Consider the following 22,502-nt stretch of genomic DNA (forward strand, 5'->3'; position numbering starts at 1 on the left):
ACCTCGTGCACGCGGGCGCTCATTTAGAAGACTCCAAATTCACTAACAGAAGAACGAGTTTAAGAACAAGCTCATGTGCGTACGCACATTTTGTGAATTAGGTGGAAAGTTCTCGTGAGAAGTTCAAATGTGCGTATGAATAAAAAAATTGTACGCAATTATTAGTGAATGAGACCCAGTGTTCGCCCAAATTTACTTACTATAGATAAATACATCTTTATAATGTCTACAATGTTTGTGTTGTGATATGCAAAGAAAAATACAAACAGGATGAAAAAAAAACCAGAATAATTTCTGCAGTGTTCTGCACATCAACACTATATTCAAATATTTTTTTCTTATCTATGAGGTATTCAAACCAGAAACCGTCATTTTAAATTTTTCAGTGTACAGTAGCAGATAATAACATGGTACAATGATATATACAATGGAACTGAAGGATTATCATATTCATGGACCATATTAATATTATGGTATGTTCTGTTAGTGCTGCTTAAATGCTAAGGCTGCACAGACAATCTCAGTAAAACCTTTCTTCACAGATCAGTCTGTATGCATTATGAACTATATGAATCATAATTATATATATTCATCACATATTCTCACCTCTGACCAGCTTCCAGTGGTCCAGTCAGCAGGACAGGACACATGTGTGTTGCAATGGACAATTGACTCAGGCTTAGGCAAGTGATAACACTCAGCCGGTTGAAGCGCTCGTTGCTCATCCAGCCCTAGGCTCCGAATACACAGCACTGTTCTCTTGCTAAGCCCAATGTCCCCACAGCTAGATGAGCACTTTTGCCACTCTCCAACCCACCATCTGATGACACAAAACATCACAGGAATATACTGCACATTTACTGCTCTGATGATTGCCTTTAAAAGTCAACTAGTGGACTGCTGCTGAAGGGTGTGTAAAGTATATGACTGTCCAGCAGTAAAACTCACATGGCAGGACATGCCCCCTTATTGCAGTTAGTCTGCTTGTCATCTGGCCTAGTTGATGGATCACAGTAATGTTCCTCAACAATTCCAGATGTTCTCTCCACGCAATGCACAACTTGCCTCTTTACACCTAAAAAAAGAAAAAAAAAATGAAGAACAGCTGTTTACAAAAACCAGTGCACACAAGTATGCATTCAGCATCTGGCAATTTTCAGGCAATTAAACAAAGAGATAGCTGACAACTATACCACAGCCTGTCCTTCTTCATAAGCAAAAGACACAAAAAAAAAAGATATAAATATGTATACTACACACAATAAATGTCAAATAAATAAATGAATGAAATGTATTTACATTTCCATACAATTTAGTCCAAAGTTTTTCCATTCATTCAATTTCCATGAAAGAAAGAATTATGGCACTAAAGTTTAGTGTTAGCAGCATTTCAGTCTATTTTCACAAAAGATATGTGGAAGAGTGTGTTAAATACTACTAAAATACTACTAAACTCTAGAACATTCACTTCAAGATAAGTAATATATCTTCAGATTTTAATTTGGTTGCCATTTAGAGAGCAGCAGTGTATTTAATAATGCAGTTTTCCTTAAGAATACCAGCAAATGATCTTTTTGTGGTTTGTCGTATTCAGTGAACTGTGGAAATGAAAGTGAGGAGACGACTATGCCGAACATAATACAATCTCAGCAGTCCTGTACTTCTAAAATGGAGATAGCAGCAAATCTACCTCAATTGCATCTTGCTACTGTCCCTTAGGAACTGAATTCACTCCAGAAGGAGGAAGGGTAATCCTTCTTGTGTACTCTCTTCTGCTAAAGTCAAGTCCTTGGGCTGATTTTGACCTTCATTTGACAGCTTGAGAATCAGAGTCTCCAACAGAGAGATGAAGGGACCCACAGTCCGGAGGCTTCACAGACTTCACAGGTGTTTGAAGAATGTTATCAGATAAACTCTCAAACAGATGGGATAAAAGGCCCTGGGGCCCAGGTGTCAGTCTGCACTGATTGGTGTGAACCTCAAAAGACACACACGGACATTAGGTGGCTAGTCCCATAGCTAAAGTTTGCAGAACACTGTTGCATGTTTATTTATTTGTATACAATATTGTCACCAGAGTCTATTGTTATTAAAATCTTAAAACCTGCTATGCCCTATTGTCTATTTAGAAAGATTTTATTATAAAAAAAAAAAAAACTAATAAAAAAAATAAAAGATTTTCTTTAGTATTTGAACATAAATACATTGCTCATTTCCTAAAAATAAATCAAATATTTGATGTAGTGGGAGCCTTTAATTTGAATTTAGGCAGACCAGGCTTTAATTCTGCTGCTATGATATAGAATAATTGATTTACCTGCTGTGCCAGACCAATTAAATGATGTCATTGGTTTGAGCACTTCAGTCAAATTAAAGATGAGCAGCGGGAAATTGCATCTAAAAATAATCATACTCACTAATACTCTTCAACACTTTTGAGACTGGTGCTATGATAGATTTTCATTTTCATCCTATTCTTACTTATTTCTTCTGTCAATCCTTAGCAGACCTGTTGATGGCCAAAAACAATGTAATCAACAAGAATTAATACACTCTTTAAAAAAACAATCATCTAGTAATCGATTTTCAAGAGGAGCCACTTGACTAAATATTTAAATATAACAGAAGCATTTGCAATGGCTTTAAGAAGCACTATCTGACCCATCAGAGCCCTTATTCAACTTGTGATGTTCATTCCAATATCCAGACTCAGTTTAAAAACCCATTTTCTATTAGGACTAAGTACTGAAATGATTAACAAACAAATGTGTTGTATGTGATTGGTTCAGCTACAACTATTTTCTCCAAATAATTTCTACCCACTTTATCACACAGCCAAAAGGAATGATCAAACATTTTCAGCCTGTTCTAGTAAATCTCATTCTTATGAACGCATGAAACAAGGATTTAAATGAGACATTTACCTTTTGTATTACCAAAAAAGATCATAGGGCTGCTTCCTGCAGAATCAGACTGCATGCAAATCCTTAAGCCTCTGATGTTCGCAAAAAATGTTTAATTTTCTCAGATTAAATGTTTTTGACTGAGATACAAGAAACACAATATGCAGCAATATTAGTAGTTGTTCTTCTTAGTCATCCTTTCATAAGCAGATGAGGTCGGATATGAGGATACATTTTGAGATTAAACAAAATAACAGCTTGTATTCAGTAATTACACTTAGCAGTAATTTCACAGACTATGAAGGACACTGTAAAAACTTGAAGACAGTGACAATTACATTTATAACAGCAGCGCTAACTGGAAAAGATTGGCAGATTAACCTACCCACTGACCAAAGAAACTGTACCCACCGGTGATCCTTCGTTCAAATTAGTCACATTTTTAAAAGCCATGAAATATTCTCTGAATTCTTGATTAGAGAACAAGAAGTATAAAGTCCCCATTTTTTGCTGGAAATGCTTAAAGGCCATATTTTAAAAACACTGAAAATGTGCTGTTATTATTTTTCTTGACAGTCACTTTGCCTTTGCTTTTAAAACCAAAATTAAAGTGATATTTATAGTGTATTCTTCACTGAAAAAAGAAACAGCCTTTGAACAATTAATTATTAAAAATAAAAAACCAAAAACAAATGGATATAAAGCATCTGGTACGTACTTTTATGTGAAATAACGTTGAACAGTTTTCACTAAATAAACTGACAGATTCATACATGTAGCAGACGCTTTTATCCAAAGCGACTTGCAGTGCATTCAGGCTTCACATTTTTTACCAATATGTGTTTTCCCTGGGAATTGAACCCATATAATGCACTGATAATACAACATTAGCCTATCTTATTGTACCAGAAATAAGAACAAAGAAACAGTTCAAAAGATTCACTTACAAAATGCACATTACCATTGAAGAAGATTTTGTTCATTTAAAATAACAAGGAACAGCAATTTTTCTGAAATGAAGTAGAGGGAAAAGTCTGATTTTATGATTTGCAATGTAGTGAAGAAAAAGAAAGTTTCATAAATACTAAATTAAAAAGCCAGACACATTAGCCTATTGCTTATTGTCTTTTAGTTATTATACAACTGCACACGACATGGCTTATAGAAACCAATAACATCTTCTGTAACTTTAAGTGTGTCTGGCTATATTATTTAAATGAAAAAGTCACTGATAAATCTTTTTCATTTCCTTTCTCATACTATGGTGATATGAAGTAATCTCATTTCACAAACCATTTATTTCATAATTCTTTCCTTTATCTGAAGACCTGACCCTCCTGCTGAGGACGATCAACTAATACATTTTTGTTTAAATGTCATGGGGCTGTTCGTGAGTTATTCTATAGGGAAATACAGGCTAAAATACAGGCTAATGTTTTTTTTTTTAATGTGTATTATAATGAAGGCTTTGTGAAACTGCACAGCTTTTTCAAATTGAATTTTTAGTTTTCGACACAAGAAAGTAGCAATCGACTGCATTACAACTTCTTTGTCAAGGGTAAAACAATAAAGATGCATTAACTTATTTGCATTGTGGTCATTGATTTTAGAAAATCCCTCTCATGTCGACAGTTTCACATAGATTTGAACAACATATATTCCCTCCTACAATGACTACAAACACATTTCCTATCAAGAGCATTGAGCCAAACAGAGTAGGCATGGGGCGGAGTGACAGGTGCAGTCCCACCCCAGGTGCAACCCTGTCTCGTTCTGCAGGCTGAAACCAGGTGTACTTGTTCCGCTCTGTCCTGGAGCATGCACAGAAAGCCGCATACTTGTTCACCACCTAATGCGCTTTTAATAACTCTTTTTTTTTTCTTTCAAACACATTCAGGGCTGTAGCTAGGCTATGCGTGGCCCAGGTGCAGGTTGTACCTGTAGGCACTACTTGAACAGACACCACTTCATATCTATAATTATTTCAACACACAACCACAATCAAATCCCTAGAAGCTTGTGAACAGTTTTGTAGTGGCTACATCCAAGTCCTGCTAATTCACAAGCCAGCAAACTGTGACAGCAATGAGATTATGTTATTCAGTGTTAGGACGTGGGATTTATCACTGACATTATTAATAGATTTGCTATTAGGCATCTTATTGTCACCTCCAACCTGCTTCACTTAGAAAAGGTGAAAAAACGTATTCATCCTGATGATGTTAGTTACTATAGCAATTCTCAATGCAGCAGTTCAAAATGTCGCAATTGTAGGTCCAACAACCAAACCAAACAGTAACTTACATTTACATTTAGTCATTTAGCAGATGCTTTTATCCAAAGCGACTTACAAATGAGGACAATGGAAGCAATCAAAATCAACAAAAGAGCAATTATATATAAGTGCTATAACAAGTCTCAGGTAGCTTAAACGCAGTACACATAGCAAGGGCTTTTAAATAATATAATAAATAAAAAGAAAACAGATAGAATAGAAAAATAATAGTGCAAGCTAGTCTAAGAGGTCTTTTTGCTTTTGTTAATTGTATAATTAATGAAAAGAAAACAGACAATACAAAAAAGATTAGCAGGCTAGTTGTTTTTTTTTTAAAAGAATAGAATTAGAATAGAGATTGCTAGAGTTAGAGGGTCAGATAAAGATGGAAAATATGTGTTTTAGCCTATTCTTAAGGATGGCTAAGGACTCGGACTGAGTTGGGGAGGTCATTTCACCAAGAGGGAACATTTAATTTAAAAGTCCGTAAAAGTGACTTTAAAGCAGGTGTGCTCAACCGTGCTCCTGGCGATCGACTGTCCTACAAAGTTTAGCTCCAATCCTAATCAAACACACCTGAAGCAACTAATTAAGGTTTTCAGGCTCACTTAAAAATTAAAGGCAGGTGTGTTTGATTAGGGTTGGAGCCAGACTTTGCAGGACAGTCGATCGCCAGGAACAGGGTTGGGCACCCCTGCTTTAAAGCATCCAAAACTTATGAGAAACGTGGATGCGTTACATTTCTAAAGCAAATAAAGCTCAAATTTTAACATAAACATGAAGAAACCATTACAACTTTCATTTAATTCAATTGCTCTGATCATGCATACACATATTACGGACTTTCCTCAGTTCAGTTACTGTTGGAGGAGCTGGAGCTCTGAAAAGGTTGAAAACCAGCATCTGTATTTTGGCTCATTTTGAGTCAGAGTGACTGTCAGGCATGTCTGAAATTTGAGTTTTTGATCTGTGCTGCTAGAGATGCAAACTACATGTAGTTCACCAGAAATAACAGTTTCAAATTATTATTCTTTTGGGATCCGGACAACACTTCTGACTGTTTGCCTGAGGCTATGGATTACACGTAATAATATTGTAACTAATATTCCGTTTTTTGTACAGCCCAATTTTTTTGCTTCATAAGACCTACAGTACAGACAAAAAGTTTGGAACACTCTCTCATTCGAAGAGTTTTCTTTGTTTTGATGACTATGGAAATTGTAGATTCACACTGAAGGCATCAAAACTATGAATTAACACATGAATTATATATGGAATTATATACATAACAAAAAAAGTGTGAAACAATTGAAAATATGTCATATTCTAAGTTCTTCAAAGTAGCCACCTTTTGCTTTGATTACTGCTTTGCACACTCTTGGCATTCTCTAGATGAGCTTCAAGAGGTAGTCACCTGAAATGGTCTTCCAGCAGTCTTGAAGGAGTTCCCCGAGAGATGCTTAGCACTTGTTGGCCCTTTTGCCTTCTGTCTGCGGTCCAGCTCACCCCTAAACCATCTCGATTGGGTTCAGGTCCGGTGACTGTGGAGGCCAGGTCATCTGGCGCAGCACCCCATCACTCTCCTTCTTGGTCAAATAGCCCTTGATGCCTTCAGTGTGACTCTACAATTTTCATAGTCATGACAATAAAGGAAACTCTTTGAATGAGAAGGTGTGTCCAAACTTTTGGTCTGTACTGTATATCTTCAGGAGCCACAAGTATTAATATTTGTTACTTGATATTTTTTTTTTTTATTCTCAAAAATATAAAACATAACCTAAAAATCTTTACTGTTCTACTGAGGAAAAAAAGTCATTTACATCTTTGAGGCCCTGAAGGTAAGTAAATTAACAGCAAATTTAAATTTTTTGGTGAACTATCCCTTTAATACTGGGATTCGGTACCCATAGTGACAATGTTATAATTATTTTCAGCAGCAAATTCATTCCACAGAAACTGAAACTATGCAAGAAACAAACTAAACTTCTGACAAAATCCCTGCTTCCAAATATGTGTCGTTTCCATAATAAAGTAGTTTACAAAAAACAGTACTTCAAATCATTAAGCCATGGACATGGAGTACTCACAGTGAAGTTCCTTTTTATTCTTCATTTATAGGTAAAAGGAAGTTTGAAATGGCTGCACAGCAGTATACTGTTAGCGAACATGCCTACACCAACCAATGCTCCCGAGACACGTCAATCACTATGAAGCAGCTCTCCAGTAATTTTGTTTTTACTCACGGATGTCTAACTTCGACTAACTCAACAGTGGAAACAAACCAGAGATTTTCACGTCAAAAAGTGCAGAGTCCCAGAGCACATCTGTTATGTAATAGTCAAAAAAGGTGTTTTCAGGCTAAACAAACTTTTCTGAAAAGCTCTCTTTGGCAAGCGGTTTTGAATTCTGAAACAAACTCCAAACAAACTTTGTTTTAGCTTGATTTTGTTCTAAATAATGTCACACCACTTTGTTTTCGCTTAAACTATATTGGGACTGAACTCCATTCAAATTATATTTGGCCTGATTTTAAAATTACATCACACCAGTTCATTCTTTGTTTAGGTTGAAGCATATCAGGGCCTTTAAGATGGCTACATACACAATATTCAGGAAATAGTGCGTGAACATTAAACATTAGGAATAACTTGATTAGGAAATGATTACGAAAGGTCTTTTGTCTATTATCAATAATGTAGCAATGCATGAAAGCACACTCACACAGAAGCAACTTAAAAACCCAGGGAATTTGCATGACCAAACTAAATATGAGAAAACTTTTTTGCTCTCACACTAAGTTCCCTCACATGCAGATTCTGCACACAAAATTTCACAGAGCAATAGAATTGGTGACTGCATTTCTTATTAGATAGTCCAGTTATTCCACCACTATAGAAGTCCTGCTTTAAATCACTGTAAAGTTCATGTAGCATCAGTTGGTCCAATGTCTGCAAGAGAGCTTATTTATAGTCTGTTCGAGCTAGCTATAGAGCTAGACTGAACAAACAGGTCAACTATTTCCTGCACATGTCACCATTTCTATAATACAAAACTATATAAAAAAGTAAACCTACAGTTACTTAAAGTAAATTGGCAAATCAGTCAGGATTGGCTCTGCTTGTGTATGGGCATAGGTTTAAAGCAGAAGCATGCAATAAGATAACTCCTTACCAGTTCCACATGTGGTGCTACACTCAGTCCAAGCCCCATAAATCCATTGGAAATAAGAGACAGCAGTGCCATTGTTGGAGTCGACAAGAGTGTCTCTGCTTATGGTGTACTCATACCTCACCCCTGGATTGGTCTCTTGAAAAAGCAGCTGAGAACATTGAGCACAGATTAAAGAGAAATTTTGACACAAGAACACGCAAACAACATACTTAGAATCTAGGGCAATGCCCATACTAAATGATATCAGGATTCTGTGAAACTGTATTGATACAGGTCCAGTTAATTAAGATGCAGTTTCTACAAATGAGCAAATTTATAAAGTTGAAAAAAAAAAAAAAACCCTGTGAGTTAAATACTATAACTACCAGAAAAGTCGTTCGCTGGGGTTAATTTTCTCATATAATTTCACTCTTGTACATTGCATTCCCTGTCAAAAGTTATTGGTAATATGTCATAATATTATCAAAATCAAGAAGTTATTCATTGAGTACAGTACATTTGAAATGTATAGAATATCAGATATAGAAACATTCTTTTAAGAAAACATTTCAATTACAATATTGTGATACATTGCAGCTTAATTGTGACAAAAATGTGCTTTCTTCCACATGGTATTAAAGAATATGGAGAGTGATAAGAGAACCATGCCTATAGTGTTAATTTATCCAAGTCTGCTAATGATTAAATTTGTGAATAAGCCTTTAATGCAATAAATACAATCATTAAATCCAATAAATCTTCAAACATATTTTGCTTTTTACACAAGGAATGGAGAAAAAAAAATCATACATTCATCTTTTGTTACAAAAAAAAGATCATAAAGTTACTTGCTGCTAAGTAGAACTTTATGCAAGTCCTTCGGGTTAAGCCTTTGATTTCACTTTCCTCGCCAGAACAGTTTTCTCAGTTTAAATATTTAGGAGGAGATAACAAAATAGAAAAAAAGCAGAATTCCATACATTTATGGGTATATTTATTTTTAGATGTCTTTGCTAAAGCAGAGAAGGCTTTTTTCAGATAAATTTTAAGATTTAAGTATTCATAATAGGCCTGTTATCCATTATAGTGTTTGAAGCTGTCAATTTTTGTATATCTTTCCATGTAAGATGTTAAATTATAATGTTTATCATTTTAAGTCACTATTTAAACTCTAAACCAAATTCAATTCACTCAACTGTGACCTATAGTAGCTTAGCAGAGCACATTAGCAGGTGGCTCCGAAAAGAGACAGGCCAAACGCATCACATGTTAGATTCTGCTCATATGAAGTATCTGAGACTTTAGCATGGAACTGAGTACCTGAATCCATACTGGCTCCATGGTTGGTCCGGGGGAAGATAGGTTTTCCAGCTGTCCGGTCCTTTCATAAGTGAATACGGTTCCTGCTGCTTTATACTCGCCATTCCACTGGATCGTCCAGCCACCATTCAGGAAATATTTTTCAGGGTCATTACTACGTAATGCCAAGTAGTTCCCAGCCTCTGCGACTTCCTCAATATGGATGTCCCGGGCTCCTTCCGGAATTAGACCTATGTCTACATAGCCTGTGAGACAAAAATATACCATGATTTATTCAAACAAATAAACAAGAAAGAAAACAAACGTGCAATGTTAGATTTATAATTTGAATGCTGCTTTCAATGAAATATAAACTGAGTCTCATTTTACAAACCGAGCCCTTCACTGTTCTCAAAGGTCTTCCTCACTGTCTCACATGTGGATCCATTTCCATGGCACACTCCACATTGATCCTCAATGGCATCTGAGTCAATCTCATAATCACAGCCTAAGTGCTGACATGAAGAGACAGATCATAATGTAGTATATTTTTTAACTTTCATTCTATTCAAATATATACAAATTTCAAACTATTGCTGCACATGTGAATAGAGAACCGCTAATTATGGCACAAGAGGGAACCCACAATCAATCAAAGATCAAATTAAGCAGAATGATGAAGGAAAAAAAAGGTGAAGTAGTCCTTAGATGCAGTTTTTCATAGCAGCATTTTGGAGAAATTCTGATTTGGAGAAAGGTGCTGAATGATAGGACTATTTCACCCAGAATGAACATTAGCTTGACCTACTCACCCTCAGGCCATCCAAGATGTAGATGAGTTTGTTTTAAAACTGGTTCACATATAAACAGTGATTGATATGTGCATATTTCTCTCCTGATTAAGATGAGATGACTTTTTCACAGAAAAAAAAAGCTAAATTTATGGATAGAGTCAAGACAAGTCAAATCACCTTTATTTATATAGCGCTTTAAACAAAATACATTGTGTCAAAGCAACTGAACAGCATTCATTAAGAAAACAGTGTGTCAATAATGCAAAATTACAGTTAAAGGCAATTCATCATTTAATTCAATTAATTAAATTCAAGGAGGCGTCACTGAAGGGGGCGTAGCAGTGAGGTATAGCGATGGACTGGTTTTCCACTGGGCTCTCTATAGATGTGGAACAGACTGGAAGAGGTTCAGGGGAAGGTGTGGCTGGAACTGGACAACCGGAGATGCAGTTTTTGAAACTGGCGTCGCCCCGTCTTCCAGGAAATTACGGGGTTGTGCTACTCTAACCACCATTTGGTATCTTGAAGGAAGGATGGCACTCACCATGGGACGAGGAGGATGGACGGGGCATACAGCAATGGCATGCCCCAGGGCTGTACTGTAGAGGCACAGATTATGGGCCAGCCGTCTTTGTCGTTCAACCATAGAAAGACGATAGGAGTCCAAGAGCATGGGTTCACTGGCTGGTTCTGGGGGGCTGACGGCCTCTGGTCGGCAGAGTGGTGTGGAGGAATACGCCTGGCCCTGGTGCTCTTCTTAGCACGACTGCATACGAGTACTAAAGCGGATGGATAGCTGGATAAATCGGTCTAGCCCGATGGTGTCCTCGTATGCAGCAAGATGCAACGGCACTCGAGGTTCCAATCCCTGACGGTAGGTAGTCAGTAAAGCCTGTTCATTCCATCCACTGGAGGCGGCTAGAGTCCTAAACTGAAGGGCATATTCATTAACAGACATTTTCCCCTGTTTGAGATTATCCAGCTTCTCGCCAATGGAAGAGTCCCAAGCTGGTCTGCCGAAAACTTCACGAAAATGGTCGATGAAGCTAGAATAAGACTGGATAACTGGGTTATTTTGAGTCCATATAGAATCTGCCCACAGTAGTGCTTTACCTTGCAGCTGCGAAATAACAAAGGCTACCTTAGATCTCTCAGTGGGGTACAAGTGCGGTTGCATCTCCAGGACCAGCGAACATTGCAGGAGGAAACTGCTGCGCTCCTCCACCGAAGCAGAGTAGGGCGCTGGCCGGGCCATGGGACTGGCCGACTGGCGTAAATGGAAGGTGAGGAAGTGCTGGCATGGTTGACGGAAGTGCTCCCTGGTGTTGGGGATGCAGCTGTAGCCGTGAGTGTTCTTCGGAGTGGATCAACCAGATCTTGAAAAGGGTCCGTGAGGCTCATGCTTGTGCCTGGCGGTGATGGTCCGATCATCTGTTACGGATCACTCGGGAGGACTGGGGATCTGTATCTTCAGAGAATCGCTGGAGAGAGGTAAGTAGAAGAGGAGTTAGTCCTTAGAGTTAGCATACAGGTAAGACCTTGTCGCGAACGTGACCGGAAAATGACTGAGTGCGTGTGTGTGGTTTATAGTGCTGAGGTGACTGGGTGGTGATGAGGATCAGGTGGATATGATCAGAATTCGGGTGAGGGCGTGCATAGTGTTTGGGATGGAGGTGGAACCTGGCGTGTTTGTAGCAACACTAGTTTATTAACAAATAATTCAAATATCTCCTTACCATTTCCCCCTGTCACATTAATGGTAATTACTTTTGCTGGTGTTTTGCACCAAGCTTAAGCCTGTTGTGTGCATTTGAACACAGAACTGTTCAGCTGCTGATGGCATGAGCCAAACTGCTGCTGGGCTAAACACAGTTTAGCCACTCTTGACAGTCGTGGTAGCAGGGTCTCATGTTGTTTCCACCATTGCATCAATTTTTTTCATCATTAATTGGTGGATGTCTAAAATATAAAAGTTAGTAGAAGTCTAAAACAGGCGGGAGGCCCAGCCCGTGTCTGAACTATGACATGAAAATTGACCTGAAGCCTGGCTCGAGGGGCGTACAAAAAAGTTGGGGCCCATCAGGCTCGGGCTGAAATGGAGGGCTCCAGTGTCTGTTGTTGAACCACAGGGAGACTTTCAGAGTTGCGGATACTTTTTTTTCTTTTTCCTCGAACGGCTGGTCACCACAGTTGTTGTACCACAACTGAGCGGCTGGGTTGCCATCTCGGCTCCTCAGCGAAAACCTAAATATGCATTGCACCTGCTGCCTATTTTTATCCGCGCTGCAGGGCATGGCAGTCAGATGCAAATATTGCTTGCCAATGTGCATAGGCTTGTTTAGTTACACAGTAGAATTTCAACAGTCCCGACGTGACACCTCCGTTCCCTCTTTCAGGGAACAAGGGTTACGCAAGTAACCAAGACATTTTCATAACAAAGAAGTCAGTATTTTGTGTGACCTCATATATCACCAAGTACATCTTGTACATTTTTTCAAAGTTTTCTGGAGTAATCTTTTCAGCACTTCCCAGAGTTCTTCTTTAGATTTAGGCTGTCTTTCTCTGTCTAGGTGGTCCCATACTGCCTCTATAATATTAAGGTCTAGACTCTGTGAAGGCCAGTCCAAGATTGTCACAGTGTTTTATCAGCTGTATTTCTCTCCAAATATGATTTCACTGCTTTAGCAGTATGCTTGGGATCATTAACATGCTGAAAAATTAAATAATTCCTGTGGCACGGGAGGTGTGGTTCAGCGAGGTCTGTGGGACCGGGAAGCCAGAGAAAAGAAAGCACTGTGAATTGAGAACCGTGCCGTGTAACACCGACAGTGCTTCCAGTCATTGGAATTGACGGAAGCGGGCCGACCCTTTGTCCTGGCACAGCAGCTCCGGGACTCTTGCTGCAAATGGCTGTTGGCCGGAGGAAGCGGCGCAGAGGCCATCATCAACAAGGTGGTGCTGGAGCAGTTCATCTCCCGTCTGCCAAAGAGAACCTCCCAGTGGGTCCAGTGCCACTGGCCGGCGTCGCTGGATCTGGCCATCCAACTGGCGGAGGATCAGCTGGCAGCGTGCTCCGGGGTCGGCGAACCCCTTCCATCTGTTTCTCTCTTTCTCTGTACTCCCATCCCTCTTTCTTCCCCTTCCCAGAAACTGGTTCTTGCTCCTAGGACCCGTTTTGCGGGGCCACCAAGGGCCGCCCTCCGCTGGAAGATGGGGATGGAGCCAGCAGCCGGGCCATGAGGCCCTTCCAGGGGAATGGGGTTGCTGCATCGGGAGGGACTCGAGGAGCCGCATACCGCCTTCCCATGCCAATTCCCTGGGCCGACCTGCTGGGTTGCGCGGATCTGGGCATTTCGTGGATCCGTGCCTGGTCATTGAGGTGGCGACTTTGGTCCGGATCCCGGACGACCCGCAGGCTGCCCCCGATCAAGCCGGTATTAAAGGCAGTACCTATCGGGCTTTGGTGGATTCAGGTTGTAACCAGACCTCCATCCATCAAAGCCTAATGCAATGAGGGGGCATTGGATATGGGCCGCATGGTTAAGGTGAGGTGTGTGCACGGGGATATAGTGGAATACCCCGTAATAGCCTAGCCATAGCCATCAAATTTATGGGACAAAAGCATTATGTGGAGGTGGCCGTAAGTTCGCACCTCCGACATCCACTAATTTTGGGAACCAATTGGCCCGCTTTCGAACAATTATTGGGGTGTTTAACAGTGGATGCCTCTGGGAAGAAGAGATGGGGGGGGGGGGTGGTTGGTGGGCGAGCATGCGCTCAGGTGGGAGAATCTGTGCCAGGACCTAGTGGGGCGGTCTCAGGGGAACCAAGTGGTTTGGCGAGGCTAACCCTCTCAAGTCGCAACAGTCCCAAGATGCGACCCTCAAACATGCATTCGAGCAGGTCTGTTCCATCGATGGGCAGGTCCTCAACCCTGACCGCGCGCTCTCTTTTCCGTATTTTGACATTATTGAGGACCGGTTGTATCGCGTGGCCCACGATGCTCAAACAAAGGAAGATACAACCCAGTTGTTAGTACCTCGGAGCCATCGGGAAATGCTGTTCCAGACGGCGCATTGTAATCCAATGGCAGGGCATTTAGGAGTGATGGCGATACCAAATTGTCTACTGACCCGATTTTTTTGGCCGGGCATTCACGAGAATGTGCGCAGATGGTGCACGTCGTGTCGGGATTGTCAGTTGGTGAACCCATCTGCCACCCCAAAAGCGCCTTTGCGCCCTCTTCCTCTAGTGCAGGCCCCCTTTGAACGAATTGGTATGGACCTCATCGGGCCATTAGAACAATCGGCACGGGGACATCGCTTTGCGTTAGTCATAGTCTACTTAGTCATAGTAGACTAGGCAACACGATATTTGGAGGCAGTGGCGCAACATCTCAGCAAAGAGTGTGGCGGACGCCCTGTCTTGTTTAATCTCCCGTGTGGGAATCCCGAAAGAGATTCTCACGGATCAGGGCACTGCGTTTATGTCACGTATGTTAAAGGTCCTATGACCTTTGACCTATGGCAAGTTTCTAGAAATTTGAATCGGTGTAAATCGAGATTTTTCTATCTTTCTCTGCCTTTGAGAAAATGGAAGCTCAATCAGGCTGATCTTGAATCTCCTCGTTGTGACGTTGCAACGAGAATTGTTACCTCCCCTTTCTCTGCTTTGCCCGCCCAAATATTTACATGTAATTCAGCACAGGCGTTACAAACATTTTTTTTTTTATATGGATTCGACAGCACCGCCACAAACAGTGAGTAACAGTGTTCATTAATGCCTGATCTGTGATCAGTGATTTCTGATAGGTAGATAATCATTCAAGTTCACACAGACTTTCTTTCTAAATCGTTTAATACTGTTTATGCATCAGTGAATCAAGCCAGTGACTAAACGATCAACTTCACATTGTTTCTCTTAGTAGCATCAAACAAGTCTGTTATTTAAATTGTGATTTAACTACAGAGAGCGATCAAAGAAAGCTCACTTTTTTTCCGGAGCTGTTACACATCGCGAGTATATCTGCACACTTGCCCAAACTGCCGTTACAATGAATGACGCTGTTATGCTGCACAACGAAGCTCTTACTGTATTCATGTGTTTGCTGTTAGCTGTTGTGAAAGCATTTTGTGAGAGAAAACGTGTTGCAATAATGACGAGATCACTGCATTCACGCGATAAACAGACTCTGTCTACTCAATGCTCATCACTGCAGCCTTTCATGTGATGAGGAAAAGATCGAACATTTTTTTTATTTAATCCACACTTCCACGATTCGTTAATCTCGACAGCTGTAATAGTAAAAAAAATATATATATATATATATATATATATATATAACGTTATATTTGAGAGGGGTTCCAAATGAACGCATTTTGAATGCAAAGATGTCAGCCAATCACAACAGTTGTGGTTTACTCGGAGTCTCACAGCAGACACGCCCCTTCAAACAGAGCATTCAAGCCAGAGGGCTAATATCAGGATCTAAAAATGCTTTTTATTTCTAAATTTTAAAGGGGGGGTGAAATGCTCGTTTTTCACTCAATATCCTGTTAATCTTGAGTACCTATAGAGTAGTACTGCATCCTTCATATCTCCAAAAAGTATTTAGTTTTATTATATTCATAAGAGAAAGATAGTCTGTACCGATTTTTTGCAGTTTTATGCACCGCCTGTGGTTCCAACACACGATCGTGACCCTTTTTCGTTGGGATTGCATCATCCTTAAGAAATAAACCATACGCAAATCCGTCGTCAAACTGGGCTTTGTTTGTAAAACAAGCATTTTAGAAATGCAGGGAACAAACACTTGCACAACTCCGTTGATGCTCTGTAAAAATAAACTCCATCCCACTGGTCCCTTAATACTGTTTTTTCTTTGGTAATCTGTGCAGGGTTGTCTTGCCCTGGCAACCAAAAACACACTCCTTTTGTGACATTTCGCGACGCTCTCGCTCTGATCAGTGGTTGTCTGTGCTCAGCCTCTCATTGCTCTGCTATACGGGAGCACGCGCTCTTCCGGCAAACGTGCCCTCAGGACCCATATAAGGAAATTCCGCTCCATCTAACGTCACACAGAGCCATACTCGAAAAAAACTTTCCGAAACTTGTGACAAACCGGAAGGAGTATTTTTGGAACAGAAATACTCCTTCAAACATACAACTTAATTTTTGAAACTTTGTCCATGGTTAGCATGGGAATCCAACTCTTTAACAGTGTAAAAAACTCAGTATGCATGAAATAGCATTTTCACCCCCCCTTTAAATGTAAAAATCATACTAACAATATAAGTACACCTAAGAGAACATTAAAAAGCATTTAAAGATAAGGAAATGACCCATGTCATGGGACCTTTAAGTGAATTGTACGGATTGTTGGGCATAAATATAGATGGTCGCAAGCTCTCATTCTTCCATCTCTCTCCAACTCTTCTTCTCACAATCTTTTGACGATTTTGACATATCAAACTTGGTTTTGTCATTCAATAATACTTTTTTTTTTCAAATCATCTTCATTCCAATCTTTGTGAGCTTTAGAATATCTTAGTCTTTTCACCCCTCTTCTGAAAAAGTGGTTTCTTTGCTGCTACCCTTCCACAAAGACCATTCCTGATCAAGCTTCTTCAGACTGTAGAAGGGTCAATCTGGCATCCCAATTAAGCTGCCAGATGCTCAGCAAGGCCCTTGATGGTTTTCTATCAGTCTCTTAAAGAAGAAACTCATTAGAAACTCAAAGAAATTTCTCATTAGATTTTTTACGTTTTCTTGGCCTTCTAGTCCCTTTTCTGTCCTCGAGCTTTTAGGTAGCTCTTAGGCCACATCTTAGGTATCCAGTCTGCCCATCACAATTTTGTTGTGAATGACCATGGAGAGCGTGGCGTCAAGCTGAGTGCTGATTACCTTGATGCAGCCAGATCAGAGCAGCATTATCAGAACACTCTGCAGGTGGTTTAGGCAGACTAGAAGCTGAGGCATAACCTAAGGATAAAAATCATTGCATACAAGAGCGCTTGATACATGTACTCTAGGGCACATGGCAGTTGTGGCCTAATGGATAGAATGTCAGATTCGCAACCTGAAGATCGATAGTTCAAGTCTCGGTACTGGCAGGAAATGTAAGTGGGGCTAGTGAATGAATAGTGCTCTCTTCCACCCTCATTATCCATAATTCAATACCTTCAGTACCCTCTTCTACCCTAACCACAGTCATTCAAGTCAAAATGGTGGTGGCAGTGGGCAAATAAAAAAAATAATAATAATAACACCGGCAAGGAACTGAACCTCCAAATGTTCCTGGGTGCCTCAGCAAAAATGCCTGCCCACTAATCTGGGTGTGTGTTCATGGTGTGTGTGTTTCACTACTCATTACTGTGTGCATGCACTTGGATGGTTAAATACTTAAATTGCTAAACAATGAACCGTCATCTGGAGTTCACTGATGCCATAGGGCAGGGTTCCTCAATAGGCGGCCTGTGAGAGAAAAATGTTAATTGCTAATTTCAAATAAAGTGGCATGAAAATTAAAACGCAGCTTAAGAAAGTGACATTAACTTACATCGTGTCTACACCGGATGCAAGCGACACGGTACGACGCAACAAGATACAACAGAACTTATTATTGAATCATATAATAATTGCTGTTAATAATGTTCATCATCTGGCTGACTACGTCTTGTATTAATTTTTCTGAAAAATCCTGTCATATGCACACAAAATGACAGTCACCACTTATAAGCTACTACTAAATATTGTAGAAACGTAATTTTCTGTAAAGTTGCTTTGTAATGATTTGTATCATAAAAAGCGCTATACAAATAAACTTGATTTGAATTGAATTATAATCAGTGATGCCGTCTATACAAATCCTCAACAGAGAACTGCTGACTCCTTCTATTTATGACGTGCTGACAAAACGTTCAAATGATTAGCGATGCTTTGTCGTGTCCAGTGTAGATATATGATGTGGCCGCAAAAATATTGCGAGTGTTAAGTAAAGAAAAGTGGACACTGAAAATAGATGATTTAAAATGTGAATGGTTTGAGTGAGTGAGTGAGTGATAAGTTACCATCTTTATTATGGATGTTGTTTCGCATTGAGTTCACAGTTTTAACATAAGTTTTCTTTTGTATAATTTATTTTCAAGATCTGAGGTACAATATCTATTGTTTTTTTCACTATGGCTATAAAGATCATGCCAAATAATAGACACTTTTAACAATGAATAAGAATCAGAATCAGAATGAGCTTTATTGCCAGGTATGTTCACACATACGAGGAATTTGTTTTCGTGACAGAAGCTCCACAGTGCAACAATGACAGTGATAGAACAAAAAACACAAAATGGAATAAAAAATACAAATAGGTAGGTAAGGAACGAAAATATACAAATTGACAATATATGGCAGGTATATTATAATGAGCATTATGTATGTACAGGTATATTATGTGCAAAAAAATTTAAGTGTACGCTAAGTATGGTGTTAGATAAATAAGTGTATGTATATATAAATATAAATAGTGTAGTGTGTTCCACAGTTTTTATCAATTGTTCATTAGATGGATTGCCTGAGGGAAGAAACTTTTCCTGTGTCTGGTCGTTCTGGTGCTCAGTGCTCTGTAGCGTCAACCAGAGGGCAACAGTCAAAAAGGGAGTGTGCTGGATGTGAGGGGTCCAGAGTTATTTTGCCAACCCTTTTGCTAACTCTGGATAAGTGCAGTTCTTGAATAGATGGGAGGGTGGAACCGATGATTCGCTCAGCAGTCCGGACTACCCTCTTTAGTCGTCTAAGGTCAGATTTAGAAGCTGAGCTGAACCAGACAGTTACTGAAGTGCAGAGGATGGATTCGATGATGGTGGAGTAGAACTGCTTCAGCAGCTCCTGTGGCAGGTTAAACTTCTTCAGCTGGCGAAGGAAGTACAACCTCTGCTGAGCCTTTTTCACAATGGAGTCAATGTGAATGTCCCACTTCAGGTCCTGAGAGATAGTGGTGCTCAGGAACCCGAATGACTCAACTGCAGTCACAGTGCTGTTCATGATGGTGAGTTGGAGGAGTGCAGGAGGGTTTCTCTTGAAGTCCACGATCATCTCCACTGTTTTGAGGGTGTTAAGCTCCAGGTTGTTGAGACTGCACCAGACAGCCAGCTCTTTAACCTCCTGTCTGTAAGCAGACTCGTCACCATCCTGAATGAGGCCGATGAGTGTGGTGTCGTCTGCAAACTTCAGGAGCTTGACAGAGGGGTCCTTAGATGTGCAATCATTGGTGTACAGGGAGAAGAGCAGTGGGGAGAGAACGCAGCCCCGGGGAGCTCTGGTGCTGATTGTACGGGTGCTGAATGTGTATTTTCCCAGCCTCACTAGCTGCTGCCTGTCTGTCAGGAAGCTTTTGATCCACTGACAGACGGAGGTGGGCACGGAGAGCTGATTTAGTTTGGGCAGGAGGAGGTTTGGGATAATCGTGTTGAAGGCTGAGCTGAAGTCCACAAACAGGATCCTCACATAAGTCCCCGGTCTGTCTAGGTGTTGCAGAACATAATGCAGTCCAATGTTTACTGCATCGTCCACAGACCTGTTTGCTCTGTAGGCAAACTGAAGAGGATTAAGCAAGGGTCCAGTGATGTCCTTCAGGTGGGCCAGCACCAGTTTTTCACTTCATGACCACAGATGTTAGAGCCACAGGCCTGTAGTCATTTAGTAATGTAATTTTTTATTTCTTTGGGATGGGGATGATGGTGGAGCATTTGAAGCATGAAAGGACTTCACACAGCTCCAGCGATCTGTTGAAGAACTTTGTGAAGATGGGGGCCAGCTGGTCAGCACAGGATTTCAGACAGGCTGGTGTAACACAATCTGGGCCTGGTGCTTTTTTCCTTTTCTGCTTCCGGAAGACCTGGCGCACCGAATCCTAGCTGATCTGAATTGCAGGTGTGGGGGAGAGGGGGGATGCAGGAGGTGTGAATGGTGAGAGCGCTTGATTGGAGATGTGTTCAGGGCGGGTTGCAGGAGTTGTTAATGGTGTGAACGGTTGTTTGGAGAGGTGTACAGGATGGGTTGCAGGAGTTGTGAATGGTGTGAATGGTTGTGTGGGGAGGCGTTCAGGGCAGGTGATGGTGTTCTTTCAAACCTGCAGTAAAACTCGTTCAGATCGTCTGCCAGTCATTGATTCTCCACAGTGCTGGGGGTGGTGTCTTGTAATTGGTGATATTCTTTAGACTTTTCCACACTGATGCGGAGTTGTTCGAAGTAAACTGAGTCCTTTTTTTTTCCCAGAATAATTCCTCTTTGCCACTTTGATCTCCTTTTCCAGTGTGTATTTAGCCTGTTTATACAAGACATTGTCCCCCTTCATGTAAGCATCTTTGGCCTGACGGAGCTGTCTGAGTTTTGCAGTGAACTACGGTTTTTCATTGTTGTAATTTAGTTGAGTCCTGGTAGGAATGCATATATCCTCACAGAAACTGATATATGATGTTCAGTCTCTGTGAGTTCATCCAGATCGGTGGCAGCAGCTTCAAAAATACTCCAGTCAGTGAGGTCAAAACAAGATTGTAAATCCTGCTCTGCTTCATTAGTCCATCTAATAAAGCATATAGTCATTATCTAAGATTAGCACTGTCATATTCTGTATGTTGCTCCTGCCGTGACATCGCAGAAAATGAAAAGCTTTTCTAAAATATACTTCCGTGTCGCTTATTGTCACATGTCACTGGTGGTTAGGACAAAAACTACATGGAAAATATACTTTTTATGGCATCGCATTATGTCACAATGGTTGGGTTGAGTTTGATCCCCCAAAAAATCGAAGTATAAGAATATTAATGCTTACAGATCATATAATTAAATCTGCAATTAGGAAAAGTGGAGATAAGAGATCCTGTATAGAAACGAGCAGGAACAGTTGATTTTTCATGGCAGACATGGAGATCATAGTATTATTCATATATTTTTTATATTCAACAGGCAAAGTTCTTTATCTAAAACGAAAAATTTTCATGATTGTTTGAATACAACAGACTACTGGGGGAAAAGCTGAACATTTATATTGATTATTTGATTATTATGAACATATATCTTTTGATTATTTTAACTAAAGCAACAATAATTTAATAACTGTAATAATAATAATAATTTAAAAGAAAACTAATTGAGGAACCCTGCCATAGGGAAGCATACCAAATAACTACCAAGTGTCTACGATATTCTCTCTCCCTAAATTAAAATGTATGGTGGTTTTTCATTGTAAGTAATTTTAACTGCATAGAAGAGTAACAACTCTCCTCAAGAAATTTCCACAGTTTTACTGTCTACAGTAGTTAAACAGGGTTATGGGTTGGTTCAGTGAAACTGAAATGTTTGTAATGTACTAAATATTTAATTACATTATTGTACAAAGAACAAAACTGCTTTCAAAACCATAGTTTCCTCCTCTGCATTAAACAATACCATGTGTAAGTTTCAGGCTGGGGTCATACAAGGACATACAAGTTTGAGAAGAAGAAAGTGCAAGATTGTTTGCTGATTTGTTCTCACTGTTTTTGTGAAATTCCTGTGGTATTATTTCATTATAGACTGACCCTAAAGCTGACAGACCATCAATGGAAAATGACAAGTAGAAATGGTCTGAGACTGAGCAAAGAGGTCAAAGCCATTACCAACCTTACAAATTCCATTAATGCATATGTCGCGGCTCTGACTGCCCTCATAGCACTGTGTTCCATCTACCACAGTGTCCAGCATCTTCTCAGAAAAGGGCTCATTCACAGGTCTACAGTGCAGCTCACACGGATGAACTGAAATGACACAAACATAATCCTTCTGTGACATCTATATTTAAAGAATGCTAGGACATGAAAACTATCATTCTTGCCCCAGCACACTACGTGAGTGGCACATGTAGTGACATCATGCACACCTCTGTTATTCACATGTGTCCATTTATAAAACTTTCCCTTATAAGGGATTTTGTTAAAGTGGCTGCACTGGATGTGTCTGAAGCTGTGGTCTGCAGGGCAGGGGTCACGGTTACAGGTTCGATATCTGCGGCGCTCTCCGAGACAGTATTTACCTCCATACTTGGGT

General features: G+C 40.1%; 1 protein-coding gene across 1 annotated transcript in view; it reads right to left on the minus strand.

Moving 5' to 3' along the window:
* The window catches only part of LOC113051812 (A disintegrin and metalloproteinase with thrombospondin motifs 7-like), a 91,990-nt gene that overhangs the window by 22,909 nt on the left and 46,579 nt on the right, over positions 1–22,502 (minus strand). Inside the window, exons 12-18 of the mRNA XM_026215919.1 lie at positions 22,336–22,502; positions 22,080–22,213; positions 10,022–10,142; positions 9,649–9,893; positions 8,350–8,497; positions 949–1,075; positions 607–820 (exon numbers count right to left, since the gene is read on the minus strand). Of these exons, the coding sequence (XP_026071704.1) occupies positions 607–820; positions 949–1,075; positions 8,350–8,497; positions 9,649–9,893; positions 10,022–10,142; positions 22,080–22,213; positions 22,336–22,502 (1,156 nt within the window). The remainder of the gene's footprint in view (positions 1–606; positions 821–948; positions 1,076–8,349; positions 8,498–9,648; positions 9,894–10,021; positions 10,143–22,079; positions 22,214–22,335) is intronic.

The sequence above is a fragment of the Carassius auratus genome, chromosome 32 (genome assembly GCF_003368295.1).
Source record: "Carassius auratus strain Wakin chromosome 32, ASM336829v1, whole genome shotgun sequence".
In the NCBI taxonomy this organism is placed as follows: domain Eukaryota; kingdom Metazoa; phylum Chordata; class Actinopteri; order Cypriniformes; family Cyprinidae; genus Carassius; species Carassius auratus.